The sequence below is a fragment of the Ptychodera flava genome, chromosome 4 (genome assembly GCF_041260155.1).
Source record: "Ptychodera flava strain L36383 chromosome 4, AS_Pfla_20210202, whole genome shotgun sequence".
In the NCBI taxonomy this organism is placed as follows: Eukaryota; Metazoa; Hemichordata; class Enteropneusta; family Ptychoderidae; genus Ptychodera; species Ptychodera flava.
The window spans coordinates 41,028,079-41,052,280 of record NC_091931.1 but is presented as its reverse complement, the minus strand read 5'-3'; the positions used below and the strand labels follow the sequence as shown (position 1 = coordinate 41,052,280).

General features: G+C 39.3%; 1 protein-coding gene across 3 annotated transcripts in view; it reads left to right on the top strand.

Annotated features, from left to right (window-relative positions):
- Window positions 1–23,566, top strand: part of LOC139131765 (cyclic nucleotide-gated channel alpha-3-like) — a 45,853-nt gene extending 22,287 nt beyond the window's left edge. For all 3 annotated transcript variants that reach the window (XM_070697994.1, XM_070697996.1, XM_070697995.1), the window contains exons 3-4: window positions 19,140–19,360; window positions 19,797–23,566. In XM_070697994.1, the coding sequence (XP_070554095.1) occupies window positions 19,140–19,360; window positions 19,797–21,226 (1,651 nt within the window). In that variant the 3' untranslated portion in view covers window positions 21,227–23,566. The remainder of the gene's footprint in view (window positions 1–19,139; window positions 19,361–19,796) is intronic.
- Window positions 23,567–24,202: the final 636 nt, after the last annotated feature.

The window sequence follows — 24,202 nt, the reverse complement described above, 5'->3', positions numbered from 1 at the left end:
GATGACGAGAAGTGATGTTGAGAGAGAGAGAGAGAGAGAGAGAGAGAGAGAGAGAGAGAGAGAGAGAGAAGAGAGAGAGAGAGAGAGAGAGAGAGAGAGAGAGAGAGAGAGGACCTCACTGGCGGACATATAGACCAGCGAAAATAAATCTATGAAGGAAACGACGCCCTCCCCATAAGATGGTTGAGTCATGTGTGAAACATAACTCACAATTTTGAATAGTAATTTCTCTGAAGCGGACGTAATATCCTTCCGTGAATTCAATACATTTGCTCTTAAAATATTGCTCCTAATATATGCCTTCAACATAATATCGGAACGTTGACCCGAGTTTGCTGTTTTATATTTCGAGCGCTTTGTCGTGCGGTTATTGGGCTTTCCGAATGGAAAACCATAAATCGTCTCTGAAATAAAGATGGCCGCCGCGGGCTACAAAAGGCTCGTTCCATTTACGATTACCGTTAAAACCGACAACATGGTGTTTGGTTTCTTGTTATCTACTCCGAAAATGAAAAAAATGATATAAAATATAAATCTAGATGGACATTCTCGTCGAATAAAAAAGCTGTATAAGGCGTACAACAGTATATTTTCCGATTATTATTTCGTGCGGTACAGCAATATCTGCGTGATAAAGACCAAATATTTTATTGTCAGACAAACATAACTCCCGGACATGTACAGAGCCAGTAACCTTTCGATCATTTCAAAGAGCACCGTGGAATATGCCGTGAAGTTTTGAATTACATCGTAAAACGAGACAAATTAAACCGAGCCATTTTCAGAATTGTGACTTCGTAATATATAACGCAGAAATGGGATGTGTGAGTACTCGTAATGCGTAAAATGCGATGCGTAAACATCACACATACAACGCGGATAAACATGAAATATATCCTTAACATTAACGATATTAATAGCGAAATATCAATATATATACTCGGATTCTGGAAGGGCGGTCGGTTTGAGTATAACCTCGTTCAAATATTCCAGTTCTAATAAGTTTTCAGCTTATCATCTAAACAGCAGTGCATCAAAAATTCATTAGCCGCTTTGCCCCGCTGCCAAGTCACGGATGGTTCTGGAAACCACATTGAATCTCCTTCGACTTTCAGTCAATCTGCACCTGTGACGTCACCTGATATATGTCATCGTGTGAACCATAATCGGGGCGATCCCATCGGCATTTATTAAACATGGTCAATGCGTTAGCCTAAAAGCTATGTCGCACTCCCAGTAAATTATATTAAGGCACAAGAAGCATGTTTGTTCCCTCGAGTGATCCAGCTCTGAGACAAATCCAGCGAAGTACAGGCCTACACGCTGTGAGTAGAAAACTCCTCAAGCGGTAAATTTCTTAAAATCAGGGGGAAAGCTATGTAGCGTGATGTTCTTCATCTCAGTAGTGTGTCGATCATATATTTATTGCATATTAATGCAGTGTTCTTTGTAGGGTGACACACTTTTCTGACAATATAAAATGCAATTCACAACATCTTAATCACACGTGAATACCTCGCCATAAAGGTTTCAGCCAGTCACTACCAATTTGTGTTCTCACGGGCATGAAGGCATTTAAAGAATGACATCCTGTATATACATTACATAATAGCATATGTACATATATACAACAGTTATATACATTTACACACAACTACATATATACTACACATATACATTAACACAGATAGATACAAAGTTAGTAGATTTACATACATACATACATACATACATACATACATACATACATACATACATACATACATAAATACATACATACATACATACATACATACATACATACATACATACATACATACATACATACATACATACATACATACATACATACATACATACATACGTACATTCATACATACATACATACATACATACATACATACATACATACATACATACATACATACATACATACATACATACATACACTGTATGTATGTATGTATGTATGTATGTATGTATGTATGTATGTATGTGTGTGTGTGTGTGTATGTATGTATGTAATACATTATGTATTACATACATACATACACACACACACACACATACATACATACATACATACATACATACATACATACATACATACATACATACATACATACATACATACATACATACATACATACATACATACATACATACATACATACATGCATGCATGCAAATATACATGCGTTACACACAAGTACACATACATGCTTGAACATGCATGCAAATTTACATATATTTACACACAAGTACATAAACATGCATGAACGCATCAACGCATGCATCCATCTACAGGGGAACATATCTGCGGAGCGAGCTACTTCAGGTTACCTATTTAACAAGCCGGGCTAGCCAGGCAACTACTTAGCAAGCGAGCCATCTACCCAGCTATTTGCCTGCACAGCGTACAACTATAAAGAGTTGCGGATACATTCATCAAGCGACATTTCCGCTTCCTCTGAATTTCAGGCTCTCTAGCTGTGCTTCAGCTCTGCAATCTTGGGCCCATACCCGTGATGCATCATCGAATGCCAAGATTATCATTGGAAACAAGCGGACTTAGGCCTAGGTAAGAAATATTAGCAAAGCGTACGGTCCATATCGTCAGGATGGAATTCTAGATAGCTAAGCTACGAAGTCCCACCTATGAGATGTAAAACACAGATAGTTGATGACAAAATCTAGGTTGTCAAGACGCAATTTGACGATTTTTCCCGTCATACATGCCGTTTCAACATGGCGGCCTAAGATAACGTCGATGCGAAGGCAGCAGTCGTGGTAAGTTTTTACCGTTATTTTTAGTTTTGAAGTGAGAAATCGTAAAAAAATGTATCGCCTTCCGGGTCAAATATCATGGAAAATGCCCTCGTGAAGTATTTTTGTCGAACGTTTGGTATTTTTAGAGAAGATAGATGTTAATTGCGGACTGCTGTGGGGTCTACCAGCAGATCTGTGCGATTTTGCAAATACTAATAGGAAATAGAGCAAACTTTGCATGAGTACCATTTAATAAGCTAGACCCTGCACATACGGTAATCTCAAAGATCAGATGGTAGAAGTCGCATGTTGTATACGACCAAGTCAACGAGTTGAGATCTTAAATTGCACTGCACTGCACCATACCGTGTACCATACTTGTACTGATACGCACGTGGTTTTCTATGGATATCGCACAGATCAGCTTAGCAGACCCACAGCAGTCCGCAATTAACATCTATCTTATCTAAAAATACCAAACGTTCGACAAAAAATACTTCACGAGGGCATTTTCCATGATATTTGACCCGGAAGGCGATACATTTTTTCACGATTTCTCACTTCAAAACTAAAAATAACGGTAAAAACTTACCACGACTGCTGCCTTCGCATCGACGTTATCCTAGGCCGCCATGTTGAAACGGCATGTATGACGGGAAAAATCGTCAAATTGCGTCTTGACAACTAGATTTTGTCATCAACTATCTGTGTTTTACATCTCATAGGTGGGACTTCGTAGCTTAGCTATCTAGAATTCCATCCTGACGATATGGACGTACGCTTTGCTAATATTTCTTACCTAGGCCTGGGACTTAATGCCAGAAAGATAAAACGCATCTTTCATCCAGTGCGGTCCATTAGAGAAAGGAGTGGGGGGGGGAGTCACAATATGAGAGGTCGTTCATAGGAACTCACTGGCATATTAATTTACAACATTATGTAGCCTATGAAGTACAATCAAGGTACCGGAACAGAGGAAAAGTAATCTTCAATAAATCCTGGCGAAGTGCGCGTTGGAATAAACAACACGCAAATAAATCATTGCCGGGTTCATGAAACGAAGCACAGTACTAAAAGAAATACTCAGAAATATACGCTACTCAATGTTAATCAAATAATAAAAACGTGTCTTGTCGCTAATTATAAAATCAAATATCAGTTCGAAAAATGCACACTACGTTTGAGAACACGTCAATAATCATATGATTTATCTATTCTATTTTTCAAAATCTGCCTAAATTCAGTCTACGTCGATCCGCACATTCGCTCAGCGGTTCGTCTTTCATAATGTTTTGTTGCCTTAGAAACGGCCAGCCTACTTTCATAAATAAACCGTTCCATATTCACTGCATATAATGAAAAATGTATGACGATATTCTTTGTTCACTGTGGCTCGCTGACGGTATTTTGGTGACACGGAAGGCAGTACTAGGTTTTTCGAAGAAAAATTCAAGTCGACCCTCCCAAGACGAATTGTGATTTTTTGACATTGTTTGTGTTGTTATGTCAAACGCTGTGTTCTGTATTCAGTTGTTGAAGTCAACGTAGAACTCCCCCGAATCCGCTTTCATTAATCAATAATGTATTATTTTCGCGACAGCGTTTGTTTTTCTCCTGACAATAAGTTTGTCTACTGGCGTGAGCCGTTTATAGGAGTACGGAATGGAAAAAATACTTCCAAAACCGTGTCCCACAAATCTCTCTTGTAATTTCGTGAAAATTGCAATATCATTGTAATTTCTCCGATTTTAGGCCCTGCTAAATATCACTGTTACTGAGGCGCCAGCGGGAATATTTTGAATGCCAGAATGTTGTCATCACGCAAAATGCAAATTCTGTAAATGGGGACAAGACATTTTGTAATGTCGTAAATTTAAACTAATGCTTATTGAAAGTCACGAGGCTTCACCCTTCATTTATTTTAATGTTTTATTCATATTGTAGTCAAATCTGTTTAAATGTGATGGGCTTTTTCCAACTGATAAAAGCCATTTTTGACAAAGTTCACCTCTTCTATAGATCTAAATTAAGTACTTTTTTGAAGCAGACGATAAACTCAGTCAAACGCAAAATCTGTTCGTATAGCATATATCTTTCTTAATGTCCACCAGCGTTGAAAATCCAAACGGCTGTGCCAAATAGAATATGGATGGATTCTAGCCTTATCTAATCACCATGGTAACAGAACTTCGGTCCGTTGAGGTATATATGCAGTGTAGACTCCGGTCTGACTCACATCAGGCGTGGACGTGGAACGAAATAACTTATTTGTTTGCATGTATGTAGAAGAGCGCGATATTTCATTAAAAACCTGCGTGGAGATTTTGAACATTGGTAATCAAATATGGGCACGATGCAAAAACAACACCACTGGCTACATACATGTCATGTGACGTACTCGGTTCTTTTTTTAAATAGCAACAAGCTTGTGAAATGCGATGCCAGAATCAGCAGTCAATCAATCAATTAATCGATCAATCAACGAACATCAGGAGATATAACGGTCGAGTTTGAACATGGTCGAATACGCGCTAAGCGCTTCTGCAAAGCGCAATCCATCTAGCAATTGAATCACCTTGTCCACATACTTGAACCATCGGCGCATACGTGCTATCTACAGGTCTAACTCTGTCAAGAACGACAGGAAAGCTCTAGAAACGGCAATATTTGCTCTGCACTTTGAGAAAAGGAGTAATACAGCAAACAATCAAACGATTAGAGCTGCGGAATGAAGTGCCTGTCCTCGCTGATGAAACAGGAGAATGGAACTCGCCTGCATGAGCTTTGGCTTCTGATACTCTCTCTCTCTCTCTCTCTCTCTCTCTCTCTCTCTCTCTCTCTCTCTCTCTCTCTCTCTCTCTCTCTCTCTGCCTCTGTCTGTCTGTCTGTCTGCCTGTCTGTCTGTCTGTCTGTCTATGTCTGTCTGTCTGTCTCGCTCTCTCCACTTCCCCTCCATTAAAAATAGAGAAAATATAATATTAACTGATTAAACTTACTACCTCGTTTTACAAAAGAAACAAATATTTACCTTGTAATTGTTTAGATCATAAACAACATGATATTTCACTTATACGTACACAGTTCTAACAGTAATTATTTGCTGCAGGCTGACGAGATAAACCAGGGAATGGACGTCATAAAAATTTGAAATTTCACGTGTTTTAGTCTTTTTCACCCATCACCCATCATCATTATAATTTGACTTGATCCATTGTCAAACAATTCTTCATGTCCGATATCGATACGGACATCTTCTAGATACAAATGACACTCATATACTTATCACGAGGTAAACATTTTATCGAAGGCGCTGCAGGGTGGAAGTGAAGGGTGTTGACCTTTGCCCTCGGGGAGTGTAATATTTCTAAACGGGAAAGAGGAGAAAAGCCAATATACGTTTTGAAGGAAGTCAGCGGTTTGGATTCTTGTCGACATTAAATTGCAACTGTTTAATGGCAGCTCGAATGTATGCTCAGTATTTTCCGGGCGTAAAGAGCACTGCTTCTTCATCTTCGGTATGACGTCGCCCCGAAGCAGACTTGCCTGGGGATATGAAACATGGAACTCATAATATCCGCAAAGCGTTGACTTAAATGTCATTTCATGCATACATATTTGATGAATTATAAACCATCGGACAAAATTGGGGCAAGGAAACTTTCCGTTTTAATTAGTGCGGTACACATTAAAAAATCAATTTTACTTTTTCTGCTGGCTAACCGTAACAAAGTTTGACATCTCCTGGAACGCCCGAAGTGTTGTTAAAATACTCAAAGATTGAACAGTACCAGTCTATTCTCATACAGTTTATCATTTTCAGTAAAGCCGACAAATATAAGCTAGTTTGTTAACGACTGTGATAAGTGTGGTTTGGGACATAAATTGTCCAAATTACTTTGAAGTGTATGCATAATTTAGCATAAAGTTGTCTCCGCCCATGACGGCTCTTATTAATAAATCTCTTAAGAACCATCATGCACACTGGAACCCCCGGAAATCTTTGTTAATACTCCCGATTGTTTTTATGTTGGGTATTGCGTTCACTCGAACGAATATACCTCTGACAGAGAGAGAGAGAGAGAGAGAGAGAGAGAGAGGGAGGGAGGACAGAGCAACAAATACCTCATTTTTTATCTCGGAAAAATGTCCGTCCGAATCGCAGGGGCGAAGACAGAGCTTATAACATACAGAAATTCTACATAACTTTCGAATTTCTCTTGCTGCAGACTGATTTATACTCAAACTTCTTTCTACCTCCATGCGTCGGCCTGAGACGAGAGCTAGCTTGGAGTCTCAACGGTGGTGTGACAGTACTAGGGATATCAATAACTAAAGCATGATGCTTGCAAAAGAGAGGATTGACTTTATAGATTTAATAATAAGGAATCTCAAAGTCTTGGCGACTCAATTTGAAGACACGGACTACAATGATGTGTCGTGTATCTTGACATAATTATAGAAATGACATAGATGAATTGAAGCGCAAACTGATCGTAAAACAAAATTTCAGTTTTCCCACAGATCTCTCGGCCATGACAATCCTAGGGCTGTCGATGAATGTATGGGGTTTTGGAAACCCCGTCAAACAGAGGAATAATGTAATATTTCCACTCTCCAATCGTCTCCAATCTCCGTTTTTGGCGACATAAAATTATCGTTCGACGCCAATCTGAGACGAGTCACTCGAAAGGCAACGCGAACAATAACTCGTAATTTTAGCGTTTCAAAATTGTGCTGCTCATTGTTATCACGCCGCTTTATGCTTTCCCTTGAAATCGACATTTTTTCATTCATTCATCTTGTTTTTGATCTTTTCCCTTTATTATCTATTGCTTTACAGTTCTTTTTTCCACTTTTTCTCTTTCGTCTTACAGCTACTAACTCATTTTTGTCTTTTCTCTTTCATATGATTTTAATTCTGACTTATGATCATCGCTTATTTTTCATCGCTGTCCTCTATATCTTTACTTTTTGGATTAGACGACGTAAACGGTACAAGTTTCTTTTCTTACGTTTTTTCTTCTGTTGTTTTTAATGCCTGTTGATCATGCATGCTTCGTTTTCGTTTTTGTCTCTCTTGTGCATCCTTCAGCCATGATTTCTTGCTGTTGCTCTTTCTTTATTCACTGTTTGTAGTTCCTTTAGTAACATTGCAACCTTAATATGTAGCAAATCATTTTATGTGGGCACATTAGATCAAGTTGTCACTCATGTATCTGGTAATATCGGCAGTACCATTGCGAAAACATCTATTTGTTATTTGTGTAGTATCACTGAAACTGTTGCCAATAGCACATTGGACAAATTCGAACCCGTCATCTCGTGTACATGTTTCTCTTATAAATTGTTTATTTAACGTTAACCAGATAAAGATACAAATAAAAGAAAAAAGTAATAAAGGGGGAGGGGGTTACGTGTGAAATATAACTTAAACTATGATGTGGGTTACACATGCAAAAAGTTAAGCTTTCTTGGCCATTCGCATCTGGCTTGCTTGTACACAGCGGTGCGCCATTCAAAACCAAAGAGAGTCATCAGTTTATGTGTCATACACGGCAGGCAATTGCGTCACCCATTGAGACGCTTATCGATTAGTTTGTATTTTTAATTTTTTTTCTTGGAAGTTTCTGTTTCACTGTGCAATACAAAGCGAGACTTTTAGAATTTGAAAGAGTCTTAACAGAGGAGAATGGTATGCAACTCGAAAAGAGATTAATTGGATTGCGAATTTCGTTTATACATGCAAAATGTCGACATCGCTTACATGCTGTACGCCAGGGAAGGGATTGTACCCACATTAAGTTAAAATAATCGACAATCGTTGAGGGAGAAACATGGACAATTTCTCTTGTCATACAATTAGTGGTTGTCGGGGAAAAACAGTGGCAAAGCATAGAATACCGATAACCGTCCCATGAACGCTTCAATGTTACACGCCCACGCCCTTCGTTGCCATAATAACAGTGTCAACATTTCAAAACGTAATTTGGGGACCGATATTTGACTTTGTGAACCATGTGCCTTCCGTCGTTTGATACATTGTTCCATGGAACATGTACATCGTTTCATTCCCTGTTATTTTTTGTCATGCATTCAAAAAAACAAACGCTCCATTTCTAACACCCAGGTATACTTAAACTACGGTGATGAAGCACCGGGCGATGACAATGTTGTAATGGGAATAAGACACGTGACCCTGTAGTCAATTGTGACGCACTTTAGGGCGACTCTAACGCCTTTCACCACATAGTGAATGTTATATCATGTCTGCCCAGGGCACAAAATGTAACCTATCTTCACAAGTAAACGTCTAACTCTGTCTCCATAACACTTACTCAGCTTATTAGACTCTTATTAATGTCTACTGAGTTGAGTTTGCACGTATTGGGAAGTACTGTGGAGTAATGCTAGCAAATGAGAGCTCTACACTCAGACTGGCGATCCTTGTGTGAGCCATATTTCTTCATAGGTTATCGAATATACTTGTAACTGTTTTTCGCACCTCGTCAATGGTCCAGAATATTCGATTATAGTACTTAATAATCATTATCTGAGTTTAAAACAAAAGGAGTGACCGTTATCGTGTTTGAGTGACGTCAATGGTTTGTACGCTTTGTTAAAGACGTGTCAAAGCCTTGTACACCTCCTCGAATCGTTTTACATGCAAGTTCCGCTTGGTGACAAGAGAAACATCTTGATTATTACATTTTACTAGTAGGACACGGTCCATGCAACACGGTCCATGCCCTGTATTCCTGATATTTGTACCTTCAAAAATGTTTTTCACGTAATTTCGTAGACTTGGATCTCAAAATGATGAATTGATTATTTGCGCGGGAAAGGGAGAAGCGATACTTTTTAAATCGCTTGTTGTAGTCAGCGCAATCTCTCAGTGAGTCATATCTCAGCTGGTGTCTCGAGGCGTACGGTCGCGTTGCGTCGGCAGGAAATCGCGAGCACATTGATGAAAATGAAACGACATTGAACCGTCACGTATCCGGAAATGTGTTCCGAAGTATAAACATTTTCTGATAATTTCGTATGAAAGCGCCCGTGTCGACTCTGATTTGTAGAATTCTGAATACGGACTGCGTATTGCAATGTTAAGCCATACTGTAACTGACTTCGTCTGATTTGTCCACGGATAATGTACTCAGCTTATCGATTCGAAACACAGGGAAACGAGAACAGCTAACCTCGTGGGAATTCTAAGAACCGTTTGAATTCTAGTCCGGACCAGAATTTATATGTCAACAATAACAATGCAGTCTGTAAATGTACAGGCTGAATTGACAAGCTGAATAATGTGTACAGCAACACGAGTTCGGGATTAGAAGTTATGGTTAACATTACAATCAAAAATAGGGAAAAATCATAAAAAATTAGCATTATTTGCCTTAAAAAATGCTAAATTGTACTCATTTTAGTGGGTGACATTTGTTTACATTAGTCATCCTCCAAATCTTAAGTTCAAAATATACAAATCTATATGATAGAGTAGGATGTCGTCTTCTTTAAACTCACGTGATCATCTCTGCCATTCGTTTTCCCCTTTTTTGAAGACATCACGAAAAGCAGATGGATAACAGTGTAAATTCAAAGATCTCGTAGATTACTTTCACCGAACAATAATGTAGGGAAATGAAATCCCTCACACGTACGATGTTTACACACTTTTCTCCAAGTGCCACTCGAAGTGGAATTAGGGACATTTTATGTTTCGTTTGCGGTTCTCACCATTTTTCATCATCGTTAATAAAAGCAGGCGAGTTTTTAAACGCAAAATTTGAAACGCAACTTTCAGGATTATGAGAGATGATGTCGTTGCATATCTGAAAGCAACTGACACGAATAACGTCTCCGCGAATTGACAGCAAACGAACTCTTTAAGGTAGTATGCGCCTCGAAAATGAAAGACTTAAAATTTTGCTCCTCAAACTTTCCCAAATGAAACTTTGAACCATTTTCTTACCAAATCAACAATAAAGATCAATGGTCACAGTGCAAAGTTTGGAACTAGCAAAACAAATTACTCGGCATTTTGCGATATTTGAAATTCAAAATGGCCGCCATCCCTGTGTTAACTCCACGGAGTAAAAATAAAATTTTGGATTTTCGAAAAACTAAGATGGTGAAAGTTTTTCTTTTTCCAAGAGCTTTAAGATGAGTACCTACAAGTGGTAGATCAGAAAAGAATTGCAGAATTAGAGAGTGGGAAGATCTGTCGCCGAGGCACGTTCTACCTTAACGAAGTGACGGCAATGCGGCACCCGGATACGGGAAACACAAAATCTGCGCCTGGTAACGCGAGTGTATAAGATATCGATTCCAATTTATACACGCCATTACAATATTTACAATTAGTTTTTACAAAGTGTAAATTGCAAATGCATACTTAACAAATGCGTACTGTCCAATTTTCTAAACGTTGCCATATGTTCAGACTCGGGGAAAAACGCAGGCGTTCTTTATCGCCATTGATTCGTTAGACAATACTGGCTGAAAATTAAGGCTTGTACTTTTGTTGCGAAGGTCATTCATATCTGTTTGATGGGAAACAATCTAATTAATAGTTTAGTCAAAAAACGACAGGCCAATATGGTATTGACAATGCAACTGGCGCTTTTGTCACTAGGAAAGACGAACAGTGATGTACTTGCTGCTATGTGATAGCACAGTTATGTACAAAAAGATGTACCAACAGTTAAAGGAATGCTTTACTTTACGGATATTACATTTTCTATGCCTATAATATATAGAAAAGGGCTAGATAACTTTATATTAATGATTCATATATAGCAGCGAAATTAAAATCCCATCAGCAAAACCTGATCAATAGCATGACAGTTTTGTCGTGTACTTCTCAAAGAAAATATGCTTCCGCAAAAAATGATTCCGCAAAAAATTACATTCAGTATGAAACAGCCTTCGAACCGTAGCGCCACATATTAAAATGTTGAGGCTCACCACTTGGTGTAAACAATGACGTCGTTTTTTTAGAAAGTTCAAAGTTCAAAGTAAGCAAGATCATCATAAAACAGGCCAGGAAACCAGGAGTCAAGAACCTTAGCGAAACAAGTCTGGCAATCGTCTATAATTTTTGGTAAATAGTTGACAATACACGTTTTCATCGGGAAAGGAACCGACATTGGACTCAGCCTCCTTTAAATGCTTGTGTTCTCAACACCATACAGTCCTTATCTGTGACAGCTCTGATGAGTATGTTCACAGATTCCAGGCTAAACTTCTCTTCATAAGTCCCCAGGGAAAAAAATGCCTAAATGGAGATAGATACGGATTAAAATCCAAAAGTTTCAACCCGAAAAGCAAGTTTTTTCAGTAAGTTCGCTAGAAGAACTTACACCGATGTATTACGGGTAGCAGCGACGATAGAAATTAGTTCACGAGAACGAGAGCCAAAAATCGAGGAAATGCTACGGCAAGGAGCACTAAGCTTATGCCGGCAAAGATATGATCTCTGTATTAATCTCAGTATGCGTCATATATTTAACGTATTTGTACATCAACAATGCTGAAAGGTGACATGCCTTCATTTTTTGTCACAGACCGCGTAGGGTTAGTTGAAGACCAACCGACAGCGCTCATAGAATGCTGGACATTGTGGATAGCTAAAAGCTGTACATACAACGTGATTAATGAATTATATCCTGTCTTTCAACGCCATGAAACCATGCCTTTCAATGCAGTCTTCTGTATTTTCGTTCAACAGCCATTACAGTTTCTTGTTCTTTTCCCGTAAAATATGCACATTACATGGACCGAATGTCCAGTTTGTTAACGCAGTTTTTATGTACGGAACTGTAGAATTGCGTTGTTGTTGACGAATAACTTATAAAACTGATTTTGCAACAGCATGTCAAAGTTCACGGACAAGAATACTTCCCTGCATGCAAGTAAAATGTCAGACTGTTGTACATTGCGAAAACACTAAAATATTAAAGGTTGTACACTAAGCAGGCATTGTAACTTCAATATCGTAGTTTCTTTTCCAGCATGGCTTTCGCTGAAATGACATTTAATCTACATCAGTCAAATTGAGAGTCGTGCCATTTATGTTGCCTGGCTGTTAGGCTAGTTGTGCACAACAACCGTGATTTGCGCACTTTGGCGAGCTCTTCTTCTCTGTAATTTGCGTTAAATATGAAACCTTTGTGAAATGACACATCTTGAACATCTCTGCTAATGATTGCTTACATGCTTACGGACCCTTTCCGATGGATTAAGTGCTTTTCAACGAGAACCTGAAGAAGGCAACACGCACGTCATGCTCGGTAGATCGGGTTAAACCATGACATGAGCGGATATTCATCGAATCCGTCAAACGTGATGAATTGAATCCGCACCTCGTGCCATTCCCTCGAGCTCGTTTTTCTCTTACAGTTCAAATGCGACCGTAATTTTAATTCAAGCTTTCGTCTGAGACGAATTTCCAGATAATCTTGCGAATGCAGTCAAACTTTCCATGAACTGCAGTCTTGTAAAATATTTTAATTTTTCAAAAGCATAATATTTCTGACCTCGGCGCTCAGCAATATGAGAATTATGACGTTTCAACAAATCAATATAAGAAGGCTCTTGTAAAGAAACATTCAACAACGTATAATCATCTTTAAATGTGGAGCGATTCTGTCAAGGTTCTTTGCTATCATTAAATTGGATGGTGATTTTTTTGTATAGAATAAGTAATATGACCTTTGAACCTGAGCGCATCCAAATGATTTGTTATAATCAAGAGGAGATAATCATCTCATATTTGAAATGCATGTCATATTGGTAAGTCTCGAAGCAATTTGGTGCAAATGACGTGGGCATATTTCCAGCCTAATGAGATGACCAGTTTTAGAGGGAAAGACACTTAAACGGGACAAACGTCTTTGTAAATGATAAACGACCGACAATCCACTCCCAAACCTGATCACTATCAAATTACGCCATGAGAAAAGGTGCCGCGAAGATTTATTCCTATCTGATAATGTTAAATCATGCATGGTTTCACTGTCGAGTTAGCTCTGAAAGGGCAACTCTTTTTGTAGTTTAATTGCGAAATACTGTTTACTTCGGATACTACTCTGAATCACAATCTAAAGCCTGGAATAGGTTTTCAATTTCCTCAGTTACGTCCGCGGTGCTTTCGATGAATAAATAAATCTTGTAGGGAATGAAAATCTTATGAACAAACCAATGTTTGGGATGAGCAAACCCTGATAAGGAAAAGTCATATTGATTAATGTTCGCCTTTAGTCTGTTAGTAGCATTATTTTCTGCGAGATAACTACAAATTGAAAAACTTGCTTGCAGGGTATGAATACAAACTTAAAGTTCCATTTGTAAACAGTGTACACTGAGAACGTTGAAAGCGGGGGCATGTGACAACTTATTCTATTGGAAGAGAACGGAAAAAAAGATAGATTTGGTGAAATTGCCATGTTAAAGGAGCGACACCTGCAACTTTTGATGATAATTTTTATGATACAGTTTTTGTGTTTTTTTCCAAAAAAGAAGTACATTTTCTTCTCCCTGGAGTACGTTGAAATACCCAGTATTTGCCTCACAAACACAACTTATTGCGTTCAATATGCACTGTTGTTCTTGAAAAAATGAATGCAATTCCAGACTGAAATACAGTGATTTGTCAACAATAACATTGAGCATAACATACATACGGACTGTCTGGACAAACTGTAAACTTGTCACTTCGACACGGTTTTGGGAGTAAATTATATAGAACCCAGATGCCGGAAGACACATGACAACTTACAGTGCCGATGGAGCTTCAATCACAACGAATTAATTCGATCGTCCATGAGCCATTTTAAAAACAAATATTAGGTACATTTGTGAGTTGTACTAAAGGATTTCTATGTAAAAATGCAGAGTAATGTAAATAATTTAAAATGGGGTCTAGCGCAGAAATATGCTTATCAATATCAGTCATCAATTTTCAACTTGCAACTAAGATAGTTTCGCGCCTCGAAAATGAAAAACTTAAACTGTCGCTCGCTTAAATTTTCCTCAGGCAAGCTTTCAACCATTCTCTTTCAAAATCAACAATAAACATGGGAGGAGGGGGGTCACTGTGCAAATTTTGGTTCTAGAGAAAGAAATTGATAAACATTAACAAATATTTGAAATTCAAAATGGCCGCCATCTCTTTGTTATCCCTATGGGTAAAAATAGAATTCCCGATTTTCACAAAACTAAGCCAGTGAAAAGTTTATTTAATCTATAAGCTTCAAAATGAGCCCCCACAAGAGGTAGGCCAAGAGAATATTGTTAAAGTTTGAGCGTTCAAATATCTGTCCCTGACTCAGAGAGGCGCATTCTACCTTACTACATATAATCTACACACACTGGCCACATATTTACCTTTTGAATGACAACTGCACAGGATTGACGTTCAGAACACAAGAAACGTTGGAAACATTAATTGCGTTCAGTCATCTGTAAATCACGCATGATTATCACGATTCTACTGATTCTCCAATTGACTTTTGATCCTAAGGCTGATAGTAAGCGATATCAGATTGGGAGTACCTCGTCCGATCATGTGAAATGTTACAATTCTAACGAATCGCAAGAGACATATCAAAGACATGAATAAACTCGTGGTTTTGAAATGTACTTTTGATAAATGAGTTTAAAATTGACTTTGATTAATGCTTAAACATTTTTAAATACTTTCTTCAACCGACGTCAATTGATGCTGAGAACATTCTGGTTAGAAGTTACGTGAATCATACAAATGAAGTTAATATTTATTGTCAGCAATTCATTGCCAAAGTGGAGATTTCATGCCCTTCGAGCTTTTTCTTCACAAATGGACGCTTGGATATTCTGGGCGATGTGTCAATTAACACTTGGTTCTGTCTCTTGCTGCAAACGCTCGGGGTGCTATCAGTGAGCATGTCGCCAACTAAATTAACGCCACAGCAAACCAATGAATCGCGTCTCAAGGGATAGTGTAACGAAACGGTCTGCAACCAATACATGCATACCTCCACTGATTTACTGTCTCTCTGTTTTTTGGAGAAAGCTAACACGTGATTATTGTCTTTCCAGATTTATTGATTTGACAACTTCGTAAGAGAAGGCGGGAACTCCATCTGAACGTGTTAGTTAGATCATGACAAAAAATACGATTTAGCTGTCTTAGTGGTCTAAAATGAAACAGAACTCCCTCCATATGCCCTACATCGGGAGGTAGAGAAAGGGTCAATAACTGTGTGACTTTTGATGATATTTTTTCAGTGATGTTGTTTTAACTTGCAATTGCCATGCAAAACAAAAATAGCAAACAAATCATCTAAAGTTGCAGCTACTCCATGGCACTGTAGCACAATCCAGACTTAATTTGCAAGGTCTGTGGAAATTGTGTGCCACGTTAACTGTCCCTGGGGAGCGGCACAAATAGTTTATATCATCAGTAACTCAATAACACTACACAGCAGTGCAGTCGTTGACCCGATTTTGTAAGAAGAAATATTTATATGGTATTACATCCAATGTATGGTCGACATTGGATTGAATGCTGGGAACATCCGGTCCAAAAAACTCATTTTCTGCTCGTAATTGGCAAGCCGTGGTATTTGTATTCTGAAAACAAGCTTAAAGGCACACAAAGGACGTGTGTCCGTAAGGAGGCTCGACTTTCTGTAATCTGTGACGACATATGGGTTTCTTCCAACAAAACACGTCCCGCCCCAGGGGCCGTATTGATGACTAACAGAAAAAATAAGAACATGATCTCGATACTGTGGCCAGAACGACGGAAATAGCGTTTTTTTATTTTGAAGGGAGTTTGAATCGAAAAACTGACGACAAAATCAGGAGGACAGACGAGTCATTTTGCCTGGATAGTCATTTCTGAATGTGTGTTGTGTTGTTGTTGAGATATGACCGTTGCTGGATGTACGTACTGAGTATGAAGTACCGTTATGTATACGTGATCAACCAATGACATCCTATCACTTCTAGCCTTGGGTAAATCGAGAAAAATCGGACTTCATTCGAATGAAAGATGAAAAAAAAAACACTCAAGGCTGAAGGGTTTTTCAACTGAGGTCGCGAATAGGAATCCCACATTTGAATTGACGACACATCTGATCTGCCCCTGAACCCAGAGTGTGACTTCCGCGACACAGCGCTTCCCCCGCCTTTGCGGATTTATATAAATACCGAAAATTAGAAAGGTCATATAGCGACGGTTTATGATTCCGAAAGTGTGTTATCGTCACGGTATATGCCGAATTATGGGGTCTGAATAAGCTGTTTGTCAAGCTAGCTTGTCAAAGCGAGTTATGTTTTATTAATGTTGTTATACGGATCATAATAGAAGTCATAAGAAGTGGCAGACGACATCGCGAGGTCGATATCTCGCGCCAAACACTGACAGAAATAATGCCATGAAATCAACAATATTGATTACGAAGAACAGACAGGCCTGAGTGACAACATCACGAGATATAGGTACCGAACAACTGCATTATATGTCATCGTCTGTGACAAAGCAAGTTTTAATAATACTGAGTGTACATAATATGTCAGAATTTAACAAGCAGCGGATGTATTTGTCGCCCAGGGCGATATTCAATAGCATTTAACGGCAGTCAAAATATTCGTAAGTCGAAAGAGCAATTTTGCAGAGTAACATCCTGGTGGCGCGGCGCACGCGCACATTCCACCCATTGACAATTTTATCGAACTATCGAAAGGACAATATTAGCAACTTGAGAATGGTATAGGTCTAGGTCGACATGACAATAACAATGAATTTACTCTTTGAACTTGCCAAACGGAAAGGTGCAAAAACTCATTCTCTTTGGTGCATTTAGTCCTTCAGTAAGTCATAGAGATTCCATTTAATCATGAGCGACCTAAACGCGGTAAAGGGAGTAGGACATATATCGTAAAGCGGCAAAGGTCGCCAGAGACAAAATTGTAGAACTCGTCGGTAGAATTATAGATTTGAAAAATAAATCGAAGGTCAGGAAATGATTTAATAATTTCGGGCAAAGCTGAGACAATCTGAGTCATGTTTGTATAGAACGAGCCGTTCGCTACGTTACGCCATCTTGGATGAAGCGCGCCTCGCTCCCTCCAAGGGACTTCGAATGTCGCTGATTTCGCGCCAAAAAGAATGCAGCCACAGCGAATGTTCTGTATCTTTTTACGGACAGGTAAAGCATAACTAATATTAATGGAAATTAAACCGTTCAAAATCGATTCCAAAATTTTACATTCTGTAATGTGATTGGAGTTGTAGCGGCATAGTTTTAGTGTGAAAGTGGAATTTACTTCGGTTGTCCTTCGGTGAAAACAACCCCGAAAATCCCTCAGTCAAATCCAATTGAAATGTTTAATTCTTTCGTACATTAGACAGTCACCTGGGGCGCCAAAACGAATGTATGCAATAAAACAGCGCTCTTTAAAGGGGACATCGTATAAAATTATTTTAAATGCAACCCTAAATCACTAAGGCTTTCTTCCCAGTCACGAACATATATTCGGTTATTGTCTGATTGGCGGGAATTCACAGAGAAACCTTGTTCTATTTTGGCAGATTTAAAATATTTCCGATGAAGAATTTTTAGCGAGAACAGACTAAGTAACTTAATTTTTGGCGGATAATTGAGCTATGGCAGAAGGACTCGTTTCCATAAATTGCATGGATCCGTATACACTTCATTATGGTGTTATTGAGTAATTGTACAATAAACATGAACCGCTCGTAGAGCCGCTTATTTTTCATTAGGAATAGTTTGGCAAATTACTGAATAGGAAATGAAATAAGAACCAACATACTCCTCCTTTTAACTTGGTAAGCAGAGATGTGTAGTGTTCTGTACCGACTGGTAATTATCAGTAAAGGCTAGATTTATGAAGCCACACACGTATACCGAATATGAAGGGGAGTATACATGGGTGTATATATGGGTGTTTACCAAGGGCCGCAGCGTACCATTTTATTTGCAGTGATCGCTGCATGTAATTTCTGAAAAGTTCTGTCTCAGGCATCAAACCCAAAAGAGAGCCGCTTCATGTGTACCTTTACTTCACTATACACAAGACCGAGTTCAAGCTCGTCGTTTTTATCACAGCACACGCCACACACGTATTACGGCACGAGAATTAAGCCATATAGGGCCTGCCGCACAATTTTACTACTCTTCCCGTAGATCGAACTTTACGGAACGTGCAAGCAAAATGCATCAGCGAGACAAACAAAAGACATCAAAATAAAAATGAAGTGATAAAATATTTAACACGTGTTACATGGTAAGATATTCACAAAAATGTGCTTTAGTATGCAAAAATTGACTCAATTTTTTATGGGTTTTTTTTGCAAGCAGGCGAACAACGAGGCGACCAGCGAAGATGGTAAATGCATCCGGGGCATTTTATTACCGATGGCTTTGTGTTATTTCGTTGGCGGTTCTGTACAATCTCTACCTCATTATAGCAAGGGCCGTGTTCGAAGACCTTCAGAAGGAAAACTTGACCCTCTGGCTAACGCTTGATTACCTCTCTGATGCAGTGTACATTCTGGATATGATCGTCAAATCCAGGACTGGTAAGTATGTAGGCCCCCTATGTATAAGTGATGCCGTGTGCAGCACGTGACTCAGGCTGAAGTATTGCGAACTATGACCCTTGACCTTTGAAAATTAACTCAGGTAGAAAGCACCCCAGAGATAATTTTAAGGAAACCCAAATTTTTACACTAATAATCTGGTCTGCTGCGTGTGTTGATATATTTTGAAGCCTGTGAAAAAATGGTTATTCTTCAAGTTGAAATTGGAAATTAAATTTGTTCCCATAGAATAATACGGGATGTAGCATTTATTTTCCGTTTCAAATATCGCTAAATTTTAGGTAATTTTGTGTCTCTCATCCAAAACTCATCACGGCGAAATTGAAAATTGAAGTAAAATATTGAAACCACTTTCTCTTATGTTTCCAAGTTATCCATCATTTAAATCTGTGTCGATGTTTTTTTATGCTTGCAGGTTATCTTGAACAAGGTCTGATGGTGGCGGACCCCAAGAAACTTCGCATAAGGTACTTTAAACAAAGCATATTCAAAGCGGACGTGATTTCGATTCTGCCGACAGACATCTTTTACATATATTTTGGAATCAATTCGCCCTGGCTGCGGCTGAACAGACTTTTTCGCGCCCCGAGGGCCCTGGAATTCTTCGATCGCACCGAGACGCGGAGCAACTTTCCAAACTTGTTCCGCATCACGAATCTTATTCTGTACATCATGATCATCATCCACTGGAATGCCTGCGTTTTCTTCGCAATCTCTGCCAGCATCGGCTTCGGAAACGACGAGTGGGTCTACCCAGATATCACCGTACCGCCGTACAACAGCCTAACAAGGAAGTATGTTTACAGTCTGTATTGGTCAACACTGACGCTGACGACCATCGGCGAAACCCCTCCGCCGGTGGAGGATGTTGAATACGCGTTCGTCATCTTCGATTTCCTCGTCGGTGTCTTGATCTTCGCCACCATCGTGGGTAATGTCGGCACGATGATCAGCAACATGAACGCCACCAAGGCCGAGTTCCAGTCGCGGATGGACGGTATCAAACAATATATGCACTTCAGAAAAGTTAGCAAAGACCTCGAGGAGAGAGTCATCAAATGGTTCGACTACCTTTGGTCGAACAAAAAGACTCTTGACGAGGAAGGTATTTTGAAAACCCTTCCAGATAAACTTAGGGCTGAAATAGCCATACATGTTCATTTGGACACTCTGAAGAGAGTGACAATATTCAAAGACTGCGACCCGGGACTCTTAGTCGAATTGGTGTTAAAACTGCGCCCTCAGGTTTTCAGTCCCGGTGACTATATTTGTCGAAAGGGAGACATTGGGCGAGAGATGTACATTGTCAAATCCGGAACACTCAGCGTGGTCGGTGAAGACGAAAAGACAGTCTATGCTACCCTTAGTGACGGTAGCTACTTTGGTGAAATTAGTATATTAAATGTTCCGGGCAGTCTGTCCGGTAATCGAAGGACTGCAAACGTTCGCAGCGTCGGCTACTCGGACCTATTTTGCCTTTCCAAAGACGACCTCCTGGATGCTCTGAAGGAATATCCAGAAGCGAAAAGGATCTTGGAAGAAAGGGGAAAGACCATTTTAATGAAAGACGGACTGATCGATGAAGACGCCGCCAAGCGGGGCAGCAAGTCGAAAGAACAGTTTGAACAGGAGGAGAAAATAGACAGACTAGAGTGTGCTTTGGATAGTTTGCAGACTAAGTTTAGTAGGCTTGTGAATGAATACAGCAATGCACAGATGAAAATGAAACAGCGGATCACAAAATTGGAGAAAAGGATGAGAAAACTTAAAGACAAGGATTTCGACGATGACTTTGCCGTGTCCAGCCTTGAAGTAGGGGTTGGTTCCAGCGGCGCGTTAACCTAGCAAAAAACACGGAGCCTCCACGGTTACCGTGAAAATACACCAAAACTTGCCAAAAAAACACTGTACAGTGTACACACATGACGTCAAATACACGGCCCGCGGAGATTTGATTGAACGAGAGATTCAATCAACTCAGTCAGGGCAGTGTTTTGTTGTAGTTGCCTTGGATACAAGACAAAGTAAACAGTCCTAGTTGCTGCCTTTGCAAGACAATGGACCGTAACGAGATTGCCGTCGGTATTACCACATCTGCCCCGTGGGGGTGTCGTCAAATCAAAACAACCGTGAAGAATTACCAGAGAAAAATGTCACATAATTTCAAAGACGTTGAATTCCTTGTGAAAAGTATGCAAAATAGGCTGCCACCAAGGCACCTCCAGATAAATTTGTTTCCAGAATGACGTCAATGAACGTTGTCTCCGTTGATTGCTATGTGACAACTATAAGCATTCCAGTCGGCCATTTACACTATCCGCTCTGAATCCCATTTCACCTCATCAGCTCTAAAATGGCGTTTCATCATATCGTTTTTTGAAGTACTGTCTCCTCTTCCCCATACATTCGTTTTTTTTTCTTCTGTGTATCAAGCTGACGAGTTCGTTCTTGAAAGCCGATAAGTGATGACAATTCAGGTTCGCGAACGAGGATTCACCAACGCCACTGCAAAGCCACTGTCATTTTCCTCCATCATTTACTGCGGCCGTGCACCGCTACTGTTTCACAGAACACAAATCTAAATGTATTTTGCTAACTACACGCCGATCAGTTTTGTTGTCATAGTGATTAATAACGTATTAAAATTTAACTGACGAATTTTGTCCATAAGCCTTGAAAACTGGTATAAGTTGAAAGCCGCGGAAATACAGATATACGAAACTATTAAAAAGCAAAGGTTCAATACGGCTCACACAAAGGTTATTCAATTACCCTCTGATTAAAACTATACCAGTCTTTCTGCAATGTTATAAATAAGTGGCATAATACTAATTAATGTAGCTTTGGAAATCCGCTTATGCTGTTAACATAATGCACATTGGAGTAGGTCAAATTCGAGTTTATTTCGAATATCAGATCTGGCCCATGACTCATCTATGCTGTTGTTTTTTCCATATTTGAGAAGGGGCTATTTTTATTCACATACATTAAATATTATTTGGCGAGTGTTTGTTTTACCGTCACCAACTGTGCGCAGAGACTGAGGCAGTTACCCGCCATTACCGATTTTAATTGAAATGTCATATTGCCGGTCACGTTTGATTGATGACGTTAACGTACCTGCATTTTTAGTCACTTTTGTTCAGTTTTGCCTTGTAGACTATCGAGTTGATTCATTTTGACATGTTTTGAAATTGTGTTTCAGTCAGCGCGGTTTTACTTACACAAATTGATTACTCTGTTTTGATCCAGTGAAATTGTCTATCTGTTATGGTTTGACCGTTGTGCCATTGTGCCGGGTATTGCAGCTCGAGCGTTTCGTCGGGCACCGTATGCCTTCAGCATACTCCACGGCACTTGCAACAGAGGCTGAATCGGTATTATAGGCACAGAAGGTACGAGGGACTGTCGGGCAGTTTAGACGTGACTTTTTACATCCCGGTAACCCAAAACCACCCAGACAAAGACACCTACGTTATATATAGGCTGCTGTGAAGAAAGGTTTTAACATATTATAACCAATTAGAATGTGGTCAAACCGTTTCATGATGACATAAACAGGAAGATATCGACTTGATTTTTTTTCTATAGAAACTCGCACCAAGGCCGTAAACTGTAGCTTGATTTCAATACTTTTTAGTCTGAGTGATGTGTATGTGTAATGACACACCATGACAAGGATGTTAGGCATACTCACATTGTAGTCGTCTTGTGCGAGATTTTTTAAGGGCATCCCAGTGCAGTTTAGTACACGATGCCTTGCCATCCATCCGAATTCTTAAACATTGCCAAGAAATCGATAAAAAACCTAGGAAAATACACCAGAACAGCAGCATTTAAATGTCATGGTTATGTATTTGTATAGATATATGTAAGGAAATCGTTCGGGTTCTTATATACAATCACATGGGTATATTTAAGAGCTGATATTTAAGAGCTGTAAATTGCGTTATCATTCGCCGTGTGTAATATACTAGGTCAGACATCAATACATATCTTATGTAAACATACATTTATTGTATACTACAATAGGGTGCCTATCAAACCGCCTGTAAATGCATATATATTTGACTCCATTAATACCGTATTGTCTGTACATACATATACATTGCGTAATATTTATAACTTCAAATTATAGTCTGCCCAACAAGAACATTGTTAGGTTAATAAAAGTAAGAACATGAACCGACCTGAGCATGTGTCGTTATTTTTCATTGGTCCGAAAGTGATGGGGAAATTGTTAGTGTGATTTTAGGCGTGAACTACGCACAGCGACCATTTTCTGGCAAGTTCTGCACTTTTTTGTTCATTTTATTGGTTTTCTCTGGGACTTTTTAGTACTGAATGTATAGCACCATTCGTAATATCATTACGGTCTTGGTGAATTCGTTTTTGTAAATTTAATCCCCGCCGTTATATGGCGAAGACTGCATTCACAGCGCTTAAATAGACCCCGTCGAGATTAGATTCTGGAGTGATGAGCCGTCGCCATGGCAACATCATGCAATTACAATTTGCCAATTCGCGTCTTCTAGAAACTGACGCGGTTCATTCACTCGGCACAGAGGGGAAAAAAGCGAAATCATTTATTGTGTTCCTAGGGGTCGGCGATAAAAATGCAAACTCTGTATGGAAAGGGGTTTTTTGAAGCATGAGCGATGTTGTCGCTTGGATGGCTGCTCCATGTTGCATCTAATCAAGCTGTGAACATCGTGTCGGTATGACGACGACTGCCATCGTAAGCATCCCCATTAATCTATTGTACAACTGATGCCGAGTTCCACGGATTTCAATGGTTAATATCAAGTTCGCTTTTAATGG